General features: G+C 35.3%; 1 protein-coding gene across 2 annotated transcripts in view; it reads right to left on the bottom strand.

Moving 5' to 3' along the window:
- Positions 1–2,228: 2,228 nt before the first annotated feature.
- Positions 2,229–14,963, bottom strand: part of LOC131041888 (THO complex subunit 4A) — a 45,613-nt gene continuing 32,878 nt past the window's right edge. The window contains exon 5 of one of the 2 annotated variants that reach the window (XM_057975117.2): positions 2,229–3,100. In XM_057975117.2, coding sequence (XP_057831100.1) covers positions 2,950–3,100 — 151 coding nt within the window. In that variant the 3' untranslated portion in view covers positions 2,229–2,949. Of the gene's footprint in view, positions 3,101–8,213; positions 9,061–14,963 lie in introns of those variants that run through there. The other variant, XM_057975119.2, reaches the window with a different exon arrangement.

The raw sequence follows: 14,963 nt of genomic DNA, 5'->3' as shown, positions 1-14,963 counted from the left end.
TTGTTTGTTTTGCAAGTCTGCTGCAAGGAAGGGAAGCATGATGATCAAGGCTTGAGGTGAAAGAAAATGCAGCTTGCAGGGATACCAAGGGCTCAACACTTTAAAGCAACAAATGATGAAGGATTTGCTCCAAGATAACTCTACAAGCATATTGCAAGGACAACATCACAAATGCAAATGAGAAAGATCAACATTTCGAGGATGGGAAGAGGATTTCAAGACAAGGATTTCAAAAAAGCAAGTATGAAGACTAGCTCAAGCATGAGGAAATCTTGACCATGACGGTGAACAAATGAGGGAAAGACAAATCCAAGGGATGGGCATTTGGGATTCCACATTATGAAGAAGGAACTACATCAAGGGATCTCAAAGTCAAAGGACGTTAAGGAGGAAATAGTTCAAGAAGAGTTCCCTAACATAAGGTTGAAATAGTTCAAGAAAGCTTGAGGCAATTTGATTAAGTCTACAAGGCAAACTGAGTTGGCATTCCAATCACCATTCGTTCAATCAAAGGGTACCAAGTCAGTATTCATTCAAGGATGGAACAAGTGACACGTGGTGCTACATCAAATATTATTTTTCTTACCTATCCTCATCTCTCATTGTCCAATGTAATGTTGGTTGTAACAAACTCTAACTAGGGTTTCTATCTTTCGATCTTGGCCATTGATTCTGAATCAACCTGATTCATTCATTGTAATGGAACTTTTATAAAAGGGCTCTGCTCTCTCATTTGTAAAGTCTAATGTCAGAAGAGTAGAGGAATAGTAGTTAAAACAATAAGGAATTAGAAGTTAGAGTAGGAGTAGATTAGGAGAGTAAAAATTGTTGCGAAGAACTTGTTGCAAGAGACATTATTTTTTCATTGAAGTTATGGTGAATTTTGTATGTTGATTCAACATGTTGCATGGTCTAGACTTCTCATTTGTTTAAATGTTGATTAATTGAATGAAAGATTTTGTAGATAATTAATAGTGAAATTCGCATTTACATACTACTACCAATTTGCTACTTGTAAACTTGCCTTGCATGGTCAACTGGAACCTTTATTCAAGCTTAACTTCAATTGTTATTCACACATTGACATGCATTGCCTTGATAGTGTCTATGTTGTTGGTGGTAATTTGAACATCATATATTTACCTTAGAAGATTGCACTAGCTTTGTGGAGTTGTTCATTGATGTCAAAGCAAAGTCTAGTAGAATCTCACCAAGTCATTCACTACTTCTTACATTCTTAGGGGTAGATTAGTCTTCCTAAACCCTTCCCCTTTTGTCATTTTTTATTCAATTCAAGTTAATTTAGGAGAGAAAACGTCACGAGATTGCAATATCGAATGATCAAGTTTCAACAACATTCACTCCTTATTGCTCATGAAGATAAAAGGGGAATAATTCAACACAATTACTCAATGTCAAGGAAATTGGGTTAAGTGTTGTATCTAGAGGATGACATGGCGACTAGGGCCAACACCAACTTATGGTGGAAACTTCCAATCTAGATGAAAATACATGGACCACCTCAAAATCTACCTTGCCAATTGTTTTCATTCATGGTTTTTGTCATGCAATTGTCTATGCTTTATTGTCCCACTTGGTTCTTGGTTGGCTAACTTGTATCATTTGTTTTATTGTGTTCACTTTGTTGTAAGCTTCATGTCAAAAGGTTTTATAGTCTCATAGGAAAATCTATGAACATGGGACCCAAATAAAATCACTCATCAATCAAAATCATTTTTCTTAAATAGATAAATAAAGCTTTATCAACATTTCTATTGGAAGTTTTTATAAGTTAAAATATATGCATTAATATTTAAGAGTAAAGTTATGCATAACACTCAATATAGCATTTTATATGTAGAATAATTCCATATCCAATAAAGAATTGAGGTATATTGGAAGCTGCCTTCAAGTTTGCATGACAGACATTAAGGCATATTGCAAAGTATGTTAATGTGAAGCATGATATTTATTGCCACTCAAAATACCACTCAGCCGTGGAAAGCTCCTAATGGATTTTCATTTATTTTACTTAAATTTAATACAGTATTTAAACAAATTCTAATTTGAAGCTCCTAAAGTGTGTCAACGAGAGAAAGAGCAATGACAATTCATAAGAAATTATTAATATAAATTCAAAATAAACTTATGCAATTATTAATATTATTTTAATTACAACGGCAATGCCTATAACATTACTCGACCTACTATTATTGAGCTTAGAAAACTTAGAGCAATGTGACAAATTTCAATAGATATCTGAACATACAAATTCAAAATGGAAAACAATGCTCTATTGGAACACGTCCATATAGCTCTACCCCCAAGAAAAAATGACTGATCTAGTTAGGGTAAGCTTTCTATAGAGACAATTGCAATGCTATATTGGAGAGCATCTTACATTTCATGTCTTCTCTGTGCCTAACATTTAGAGACATATTCTACTGTCCATATTCTATGCTCCCACTAGTATTTCTCAGGCTGTTATGAATCACAATTCCATGATCCATTCCTCTTGATCAAGAAATCATAAGGCGAAACAAGTCCAGACATTGATTAACAAATAACTAGTGTAAACAAAGCAGATCAAGGAATTTGAAAGGTCAAGGTGGGTGTGGACATTTTGTATATTTACAGCTTACCAATCTCACGTTAACACCAGTTTCTATTTCATCTCTTAGATGGCAATAATATTAAGATAGCTAGCCAATAGTTAAAGCCAAGGGATACTACAGTAAGTCTCACTTTTTTTTTTTGAGAAGCCAACAAATCAAACAGATGTGTAATCAATCTATTCTCAAGACTAAGTAGTTTCAAAACCAGTTGGTGCATCAATTAGATGCTTTTCTCTCAAAGAAACAACCAGCTATGAATTTGACTCATTGTTGAAACTTGACACAAACAGAGAAATCTTCAACAAATTTGCTGTTGCAGTTGAGAAGATCTACTTCATTCTGTGTGCATAGCTTGGGCATGATAATTCTCTAACTCGGCATCAAGATCTTCAGTGCTTTTCGTGCCTTTCTCAATTTTTTCTTCACTATTCTGCTTTTTATGGCCTCTACCTCGTCTACGCCTCCGACCACTCCGGCTACGTCCCCTGTTTCGCACATTCAAGGATAAAAAAATTGATTCCAGACCTTAATTGCAATATATTTGAGCCAAAATAAGCAGTAGCTTAAATAACTACAGTTGAAACATTCGGTACTATAATGTCAACATAAAGTACTTGCTGGAAAATAAATAGGTCAGTACTTCAAGTGTCAAAGGATTTCAACCACCTCTAAGATAACTTCATTTAATTTAGTCCACTTACTTATATTTTTATCTTTTAACAGAAATATATAACAAATACCATGTAGAGGTCTCTGATTGTATGTGGTGCAAAGGTCAGTTTCATGATTTTCAAACCACCCAGTAGCCGACCAAATAGGACCTCATTAGACTAATAGAATGAGTGTAATTTTATGTGTGCAGTGCGGTTCAACTGGAGTAAACTTCAATAGTATTTACAACAAAATAAAAAAAGGCATAAACCAAGTTACAAGAAATGGCCCATGATCTAAAGGCGTCTATCATTATGAAACTGATTTCAGCTTTTTTCAAATGACAGCATAGCAGCTTTTCTAAATTGTCAGGGCAATCATGATTTTGATTTGAGCTCCTGAAGCCATGGACAAGATGTCACATATGAATCCCACCCTAATATCCTATAACTTTATTGCCAAAAAATATTACAGAACTGGAGATTCATATACTTGTGCTAATCATGCAATTTCCCATCTTTTTATCATAATTCAACATCCAAACATTCACTCAGCTTTGAAGATCAGCATAGACCTCAAAGAAAACAAAACTAATTACAACTATTTACTCTCTGAATCTTACTCTTTTGGCCCATTTTCTGATAAATTATTGAACACAAAACCAAATACCTGTAATTGTCTTGGAGAGAACCTATGTGCAACTCAAGTGAATGTAGAAAAACACAAAAAGAAAAATGAGAGAGAAAACACTACCTTTTTTTTTATATTTGAGGGCATTAGAATAGTATAGTTATAGAGAGCAAATAAAACTGAGTTTAACTTTAGACCATGAACTGTGGGATATAGATTTTTGCCACGGTCATACTGCTGATTACACTGCATTGCACAATCCATACTGTACAGTGCATAAACAATAACAAGATATTAATACTAAACGATAAAGCACTTATAAAAACTTGAATATTTCCCTACTTAGTATAGAATTCCCAAGTTTCAGTTTACAACTAAGTTGCCAGTAAATGACTACAGAAATGCATCGCAACTTAACTTACTGATTTAAACTGAATTTCCTCCCGTTCTCGGGGTTAATTAGATTGAATTACAACCACTGCAGGGCCATTCATCACCCTCTAAGGGCTCAGAAAAAACTAAAACTAAGCAAAAGAAGAAAAATATAGACAGAAAAAAAAAACAGAGAAACTAAACTAACTGAAAAAAAAGAGTGTAAAACTACTTATGGCTATGTAGACACTTCAAGGGATATTCTAGCAAAGCAAATCAAAAGAGGAAATAGGGGTTAAGGATAAAGGTAGAGACAAATTAGAAATTGAAAAGATTTCTGATATATGGTCACAGCGCAAAGATTATAATGCCAGTGCTATAAACTCTGTGTTAAACTGATTAATGGTAGAAAAGTAATGGTACAATTCTACTAATCAAGAGTGCACGAAAAAATTCATACTGCACTCAAATTGGTTTACAGTATCTGAGACTAAACCTGAACAATTTTAGATGCAAATTTAAATCAGCATAACCTTGATGCAGTAGAAACATATATCACAGCAACTTCTGAAGAAAAACAAATTCTTTTGGAAAGAAGAACATACAACAGCAATCAAAAAATTCAAAACAAAAATCAGTAATCTAACTCAACTACACGTGCCAACACCAGAAAACTTTGTGCTCTACATAAATGCCTCCGACCATGCATGGAGCAGTGTTCTCTGTTTTGTCAAAGATTGCAAAGAACTTTAGCTGAGTATGCTAGTGGACTTTTTGCTTGAGCTAGAAAATGGAGTTCATCTAGATAAAGAGATATATGGAGTAAAAAAATGTCTAGGAAAGTCTGCTCTAAAACTCATGCATTTAAAGCATTTCATTATAAAAACTGATTGTACTTGATTCTTAAATTCAAAGATAAGGACCATGGTTGCATGGATGGAAGAGGTAAGTATGTATATTTTAACCAGTTTAAATATACTACTCAACAAATTCTAGAAAAAGACAACATTGTAACAGACTAGTTAAGCAGAGACTTTCCAATAACAACCATGCAAGCACCTAGACCCCCAAATCGACCTATAGGCTTTAATTGTTTTCGAACAATTATTGTTAACTTTAATTCCATCTAAAGACATCCAAATGCAGATATTAAGAATCGGTATAAATCAACGTTGTAATCATTATTCCGATGTTGCTCGTCAACCATTAGCAGATCTGAGTTGCATTACACCACCACGTGGTTGGGAATCAAGGACAATTTGTCATATTACAAATTAACATAGATCTTTCATACCTGAGACTTATTGATCTTGTAAGATGACCAAATTTTGAGTGAAGAATTTCAATTCAAGCAAGATTATCAGATCAGTTGTATAAGTTTATTAAATATGTAAGACCTCCATCCCTCCATCCAAATGGGAAATTCTCATCAGACAGTAGTAACAAGCTAAGTCGCCACGTTCGAGTTCGAGTTCGAATTTGCCAACAATAAAATTCGAAAGATTTTCGGCAAAAGGAAAAAATTCGAAAAAAAAATCATCATTAAATTCAATCTATATAAATTTGAGTTTTTAGAAAATATAAATAATATATCTAAAAAATATCAAAATAAACAATATTAAATTTGTTTAATTTAATTTATATATTTTTATTTTAATTTGTCAAATTTTATATATAAATAATTGAAAATTTAAATTAAATATTCTAAAATATTTAATTTTTAATATATTAAATGTTAAATTTGACAACTTTTATAATAAATGTTAATATATTAGTTAACATTTATATTAGATGTTTAATATTAGTTAACAACTTATATTGGATGTTTAAATATTAGTTAACAATTTAACATTATATCAGGCAACAACTTATATTGGATGTTTAATATTTTGAAATGTTTAAATATTAGTTAGCATTTATATCGGGCAACAAGTTTTATATTTAAATCGGGCAACTTTATGAAGTCTTTTTAATTTTAAAGTTTATATCCCTTGTCTCCTGACATGGCCGTCTACAAACCCTACTGGCGGCAAGGCAGAGCATCGAACTCCAGCCCTTCCATGACCCTCATGCTTCTTGACGGCAACAGTGAACTGTTCATCCACCAACGACAAAAACCTCTGCCTGATATCTTGCAAATTTCAGACGAATTTTTGTGAATTTCATACACTGTTGATAAGTTCGCCGAATTTCGAACTTGAAGCCGAAAATTCAGTGAACGACTAAGGTAACAGGTAACAACTATCACTTGGGGTTATTTCCATAGTGTGTTGGTAAGTGGTGGTGTTGTTGTGGCCACCAAGGTTCAAACCCCACTTGGCCATTGTGATTGCAGGCTTGTACCTTTGCTGATCCATGGTACTCATGGGTTTGAGCCTGAGCTTTGATAAATGGGGATGAGGTCCCCCATTTGTGATCTCACTGGTTCATTGGCTCGAGGTCAAAAGTGTTTCACGTGAGGCCAAAGGGCGTGCCATGCCAACATTATCAATCACATTAAAAAGTTTACCAAGCACTTTAAAAAAAATAGAAACAACTATCACTCGCTAACAACTTAATTGGGAATCTTATTTCACAATCAATCTCACACAAAATGAAGATGATACAGACTGGAATTTACAACATCACTTTCAAATCATTACATTATGGTGGCCCATCAATGTTGAAGACCTGTTTGACGAAGCTAGCGTGGATGCATGGTGGGACTAACAAAACTTTAACATTCCAAAATATTCATCCTCCAATAGTAATGATGAATATCATGTCTATAGTGATTGATAATAATAAAGCTAAAACATGTGATGGATAGGCAATGTCAGCAATTTTCGTACAATATTCCTCCACTCACACTTACCAACTTAACTAATAGTCTAAGTAAGATTCGGAGTCACCGAATAGGTCATTTAGAATCTACGAATAAGGCCTCAAAGGTCTCATTTAACATTCTAAGCCTTCATGTATTAAAGAAATCATATGCTCTTCTCTTGCACTTTGTGCGAACTTGAGAATCAGAAAATTGCTTATAAATTTATAATAAAAGCCCTATAATATCTGTATAAGTAATATAATAAGTCGTAGCCACTCGGCCATCAACCTTTGTCGTTGTTTTCCCATTATCTTGAATCTTGTAAAAGTTGTGTCAACCTAGAATTAATCTAGTGTCCTCAAAATAAAGACTTTGGCACCAACTTGGGAGATTAGCATTACCCATGGCACAAAGTTTTGTGCAATCAATGTTCATGCATCGAGAAGCTTTTTACCAAAATTTTGGCTCTAGAAGAGAGAGATTTTGGTAGTGGTAAGGACTATCACATAATGCTTCAAATTATGGCATTTTGTTCATAGGCAACAAGTTTAGAGTTCAAAGCTACGCTCCCCCAAGGACATGCCCCCTACATTGAATTTCCTTGTCCCCTATAGGGAAGGTTTCAAGGATAAAGGTATAGGTAGGAAACGTCCTTCAACCCCCTCTCACTTGTTTTTCAAAACTGGGAAACATCCCTAGGACATCTAAAAATGAACAAGGGACGCTTGGATGATGTAGATGATAGATGGCCCCTACAGCCCAGGCACTTTTTGAGTGCAATTTTAAAACAAACACAATATTGATTTTTTTTAATGAGGGATGGATGAGCCCACAAGGACCCCCACACCCATTCAAACCACACCTAAAACTAGAACAGCCTCTAAAAATATATAATTTTAACATTTTCCAACTTGTGAAGAAGAGCAGCAATGAAAAGAGAACAGCAGTGTCATGAAGGCAACAGAGCGAAAAGCACACAAAACATATTGAGAGGGGGCAGGGCGGATTTGGGGGGGTGGGGGTGAAGCACTAGTTTAAAAACATTCAATACTTGCAACCTCATACAATAAACTGCATAAAGAAGACATAAATGCAAGAACACAATTTTTTCACGTGGGAAACCCTTTCGGGTAAAAAACCACGGCACTTCAAAAGCTTTTTATTAACAATTGGGTACCAACCCAAAATACAGATGGGAGCACCAACTCAAAAATACACTTGAATCACAATACATCAATTAGCAACTCAATCTCCTTTAATCACTAAAAATAAAAATGCAGCTCATTAGCTTCAGTGAACAGCAACAAGATTATGTATAGCTTTCAGCATGTGCAGATCCCACTTGCATTCCTCCAACCCAATATCTTTCTCAAATAGCATGTAATTATCCTTTTGTATAATAGAACGTGCCAACTCTGAGGTACCCTTTTAAGTAACAATACAATGATTTTTAACAGAGCCACACACTTCTTCAAACTGTGTCTTCTTTCCTTCACTCATACAACCGCACACTTTCTTCAATCTATGTCTTCATTTGTTCACAAAACCACCACACACCTTCTTCGACCTGTATCTTCTATTGTTCACCAACACCACAACTCGCCTTCTCTAATCTGTATCATTTCCCCTTAACACATACATACATTTTTGTTTCTTCAACACCCCAAAAATAAGTTTTGAAACCTCATTTTATCAAAAAGGAAGGCCAAAGTCAGAACACAACATCCTCTGTGCTATCAATGCACACAAAAAAATCTAAAGAAATTTTTTAACCAACCCACACAAAAGCGATTCATCATCTTAATAATGTAAATCTCAGACATAGTCCAATAAGAGCCAACACCTTGTGTTAATTCATAGCATCGAACTCAGGTCTTTCACATTCCACATTCTGTAGAAGACCGCATGCAATTTTCAGAACAGAGCTACCTTTATGATCACACCCCCATCATATATATCAAAAATGGCCAAGACACCTTTTTTGAACTTCACAACAGAAGACAAACAAAAAACGATTCAGCATGGGACCATAAAACATCAAGTACAATTGCAAGTTGACATGTATTCCCACCACATAGTCTAGTATATACCAACGAATTTGTATACCAAAAAGAAAACGTTTCAAATTCCAAAAGATGCAAAAGTCCTCACGCCGACTGCCAGATGTAAGAAATGTTTGATTCAAAAGGAATAAGGCAGCACAGATAATCATCAAAACATCATAGCATATCAGAAAAGTCGAATAATTTTAAAAACCACAGCCCACAATATAGCCACAAGTCGCCACATTTGAAGCAAACAGAATAGTTTTTTAACACCACATACTTGCAATGGCAGCCAAGATAATGTCTTTAACAAAATTCTTTGATAATTGTCAGAAAGATACGATGCCAACAATGAACGGGTAAAAGAAACAATTTCATTGTCAGCCGCCAAAAGTATTCACCCTTCATAAAACTTTCTCACTTTAGGATTAAAGAAAACTCCACAATTAAATTTCAAAAAGACCATCCTATTGAAAAGTCAAAAAATGATGTGCCAAACTGATAAGTAGACAGGCTGGCAGCTTAAGCAGGCAGCTAGGTAGCTGAAGCACACAGACAAGCAGCTGAAGTAGACACCCAAGAAGCTCAACCGAGCAAGCAACCAGCTTAAGCAACCAACCAACCAAGTAGCTCAAGTAGACTAGCAAGGAGCTAAAGCAGACAAGTGGGCAGCTAAACATTTCATTCCAATTCTCTATTTGGAAACCTTGACAAATATCCGTTGACATCAATGACAAAATGTTCAACATAGACGTAAGTTTACCATCTATTATTCGTTTGTTCAATTTCTTTATCATTTTTTTAGTCTTATTAAATTGCCAAATACATAAGGAGAATTTTTTTTTTGGTTATTTTAATATATTTGTACTTGCAGCTGTGTTTAAGTTCTTAACAAAAAGAAACAATGAGCAGCAATAGTAGTGTGAGTGAAATTGAAGTTCAAATGCAACAAAGAACTAGAAGTCATAGAAGTATGGCTTCCAATGGGGTTCTTCTAAGAGTGGGAATGTAGCAAGGTTAGCAAGTTAAACTAACCCATTTGAATGCCCTTCTGAACCACTCAAAAAGCATGCAAAAGAATCATTTAACCCCAAAAAACTCTTACAATTTGCAACATGCATAAACAAAGACAAGAAAAAAAATTACCCTAAGGTGGACAATATGTGCTTGTTTGTTTACAATCTTAATAGAGTTTTCTGGGGTAGTTCATGCTCATGCTAAATAAATTTAAACGTGTATCTTTTTGGATTCACCTAGAGCAAAAGGATGACACATACTTCAATGAAAGGCAAAATATTTTCATGTTTTTTCGCTAAAAATGAATCCTACGACAACAAGCATGCATTATTCAAGTAAAAACAGAGACTCGACAATACAAGTACACATAAAGATCGAATAGGTTTAAACATGAAGACATGAATGCTTTGATAAATTAATTGAAAGAATAGATATGAACCCAAAATCTCCAACTTCAAATAGTCTTGCGATACAAAGCTTCCCAATTTGGTAGAAGCAATTTAATCTAACTTAAAAAACATAACAAAAATATCTCAATAGCAATTTAGAAGCAAGATTTACATTATTGAATCATAATAAATTAATAAATTAATAAATTAGAAATTAAAAAATAATCAATGAACAACAACTCAGCAACAAGGATGAGAATTAATTTAAAGTGTTATTCGATGCACTTTGGAAATTCTTCACTTCACTACCGATGGTTCTCCAGCTCCTGCATTGCTGCGGCCTCTATCACCCTCCACAAACAAGGCATCACTACTTCGGGCCCCCACTGCCTCTAGCCCATCCAACAGGGAGTCCCCTCAATGCTCTTAAAGATTTTTCTTCTTCTGTTGCGACCTGGAAGGTTTAGCAATCTCCATCTCGCACTAAGGTTTGCGATGAGTTTTCTGCACCTTCCAACTATTCAAACCATTCTGCCCCCTGCACCAACTCTTTTGGAATGAAAATAAAAGAAACTATAGTGGATTTGCCACCCCAATACAGATCGCTTGAAGGTATAAATAATTTTGATAAAGTATATGTTGCTTCTGCACATGGTCAGTTTGCGATGAGTTTTCTGCACCTTCCAACTATTCAAACCATTCTATCCCCTGCACCAACTCTTTTGGAATGAAAATAAAAGAAACTATAGTGGATTTGCCACCCCAATACAGATCGCTTGAAGGTATAAATAATTTTGATAAAGTATATGTTGCTTCTGCACATGGTCAGGTTGTAGTTCACTTGCCTCCAGTTGACTTAGCAAAGAAGCATTAGCTAGTGAAGCTGCTCATACAAAGCATACATTGATTTGTCAATTCCATAATTTCTGAACCATTTTAGTGGAGCTAAACAAATGGATTAAACTGAATTGGCACCCCATTTTTTTATGACGAGATTTGCATTGGTCCTTGTGCCAAAGGACTCTTTTATGTGATTTGTGAATGTTTAGAAGACAAAAAAATGTTGTTACAGAGGGGTACTTTGATTTGGGCGATAGCTATCCTCAGCATGAAACCATGGTTTCCTGAGTTTGACCTCTTCACAGAAATCACAATAGCAGCTCCAATTCGGGTACATTAACCCAACCTTCCATTTAAGTTTTGGGGTTCTTCTTATTCATCCTTAATTGAAAATTCCATAAAGAAATTTATTTTTGGGCTAGCTTCTTCCAAACTGAAATCCACCTTCACTATTCAACCATCTTTCACCTTTGCTTGAATTCTGGTTCAAATGGATCTCGCTAAACCCTTACCAGCTGTAATGTCCCCTTTTAGGGAAAATTAGCTTGTGAAGAATTAGTCCATTTTCCCAGTTTTCTCATAGCCTGATCGGTGAACAAAAGAGAACTCCAAAGTTCTTAGAGAGCACAAGATCAGTCTGACAAAAGTGTTGTTCTTGGCAATGAGCTCAGTTGGTCTTGGTGAGCCTTATGGTGCTTACAGAATTGATTTGTGGTGCTAAACATTTGTGGTGATTTTTCCTTCATATTTCTATTGTTGTTTGATTATCAATCCAACCAATCCAAACCCTGCAGGCCGTACCAAATGTGTGAGCAGATATTCAAATTTATAAGTTTCACCTCATCATAAGGAGGTTATACCAGCTGAAAAGGGTGTGGGAAATCCTTGACTAAAGCGCTGCCCTTTCTAGGCTGTGGGAATGCAACTCAATCCACATTAGGGTGGACTTATGAAGTTTGCTGGAGGTTTATTGAATTTTGCTTCTTCTGGTCACATTGTATCAGCAGCAAAAATACCTATTTTCAGACCTGCAATATGTTTAAATTCCATTCTTGTATGTTTGTTCATGATGTTTAAGGTATTTCGTGGCAGTTTGAGTGTGTTTAGAGTAGCTTTTCTTGGTTGATGGGTAGCTGGGCCTGATTGTGTGAAGTTCTGGAGTGTTTTCCTTGGTTGTGCAGACCTGTGGAAGAGAATTTCAATTGCATCAGACCTGGTTTGGCAGTTATAACAGCTGTAGCAGCGTGTTTCTAGGCTTGTATCAGCACCATTGCATCTTTATATGAGGTATACCTATGTTGGGTTCATTTTATATGAATTGTTTGAATCATTTGAGCTTGTAAACGTTCTCGCAGCAGTGTTCAAATCTGATCAATGCAATATATCAGTTGTTGCAGCAGTATATTATCATTTTGGGTTAATTTATAATGCATTTTACATATGCTTTACAATACCCTGGATGGTAGTACCCCCAGATGTTTTCTTTCTTGCTCTTTGATGTATTTAATCACCCCACTAAATAAGTGATAAGTATTGTACTTGGCTCACCCCAATGTACAAGTGGAGTGAATTGTATTAGCTCACCCCTTGAATAAAAGGAAGTTTTGTAATTGTACTCTATAATTGTACTCCGCAAAATAAACGTTAAGTACTTGTGCTCAATGTACTGTACACTCCATTGAATAAGCATTGAAGTGTTTTTCCTTTCAGTTATTGCATAGCACTCCACTTAAGAAGTGAGATTGGCTAGATTGCCACCTAATGCATTCCCTTTCAAGTTGTTATATTAGTTAGTTGTGTCGTCCTACTCACTGTATGCTCTCACCTTGCCCATCTTGGGAACCATGTGATTAGAGAATGACAAGGGGCATTGCATTGTATCTTATTTCAGTTGGAAATTTTCAAAACAAGAAATTCAGAGTGTTTGTTGCACCAACAGAAATGGAAATCAAGGTCAACAATAAGATATGGGAACAACAAATTGATTATGAAGGAATAGCATTTTGATGTTGTCGCTGTTATTGAATTGGGCACAAAGCAAATGAGTGTAAAACAATCTTCTCCGATCCTCTGATGAAGGGAACTTGGTGGAAGGGGGCAAATCTTAGTCACCAACATATTTTCGCCGATGTAAAAGTCGATTCTAACGATGATGATGCTTCTATAAAAGACAAATCACGAGCTGCATATATTGGGGTGACCCATGTAATTCGATGGTTAAAACACTTGCTTGGTAAAACAGCCACTAAAGTTCAAATCCTTGCTGGGCTGTTATGCTCATAGGCTTGGTACTTTCGCTGGGTTGGTGAGCTCGTAGATTTGAACAGCAATAGTGTTTGGCACCTTAAAAAGTGCCCATTACTGATCAATATATATATATATATATATTACCCTCTCACAAAATTCCTTCTCGCACTATTCATCGGCTTCCCCTTTCGATCGCTATTGTGAAAGTTAAAGACTAGGTCATGAAGGGATCACAAACTCATACAAAAACTAACTCTCACTTACGAGATTTGAAGAGATGAACCCAAACACCAATACCCCTCTCATTGTCACTCTATCATCATCACTCACACCTATCACTTCTATCTTGCATCATGTATAGACACAACGGACACCAAAGGATGTGGAAGAGTTCTGTCAAGAAGGATACAAGAAAAAAACCTTGTGACAAAAGGAAGAAGTTCCAAAATTCATTGTGGGTTCTCCCGAGTTTGCCTAGAATAAACCCATAGAGGTGAAATCATGAGCCTTGGCTATACCCACGAAAGATCAAATCCGCACCTCAAACTTGGGCCTGACTGGACTGATACTCGAATCTTCTAGGGGACATATTGGTAACTTAGAGTAGATTGATAGTAAATATTATAACAAACCAACACTTAGAAATCGCATTTCTTACATGACAAGAGATCCAAAAATGAATGATCTAAGAATAAGTGCAAGTTAAAATACATGTGGCAAAAAATAGCACAAAATATAAATAGAGAATGCTAAAACTTGAGGAAAACTAAAAATAGCACAAGCATAAATAGATCTAGCTAAAAATAGAAAAACTAATACCTAAGTCATAAGGTTCGAATTCCAATTCGAATTCGAAAGCCATGAAATTCGGATGAAATTCGACAAGGGAAAAATTCGAAAAAAAAATTCGGATAAAATTTCGCCTTCTATAATTTTGTTTATTTTTAAATATATGTATACTTGTAATAAATTATCAGAATAGCAACCCTTGTTGGAGAAAATCCGAGGGTGACCCAGCAGTTGCAGACACCCATGACCCAATAGATACAAAGCATATACGAAGAATACCCACGACCAGCTGAGTTGTGTTTAGAGGTGGATAGCAGTGCTTTATAGAGGAAATTCGATTAAATTTGATTTTTTTTATATAAGTTTGAAATTCGATCAAATTCGAACCTCATCCATGAAAATCGTCGTATCCTGTGACTTAGACTAATACAATCTTTCATCTAAAAAAGGTGACATACTAAACATGGACTTTTGTGGATACGTGGCTCTAGATGACTTTGATGATTCTATAGTTTTACCTTTAATCATGGGTAACCCTTTGAAGACATCTAAAAGACTACAG

Source organism: Cryptomeria japonica, chromosome 1 (genome assembly GCF_030272615.1).
Source record: "Cryptomeria japonica chromosome 1, Sugi_1.0, whole genome shotgun sequence".
Lineage (NCBI taxonomy): Eukaryota > Viridiplantae > Streptophyta > Pinopsida > Cupressales > Cupressaceae > Cryptomeria > Cryptomeria japonica.
Note: the sequence above shows the minus strand (reverse complement) of the source record. Positions and strands in the feature narration are given on the sequence as shown.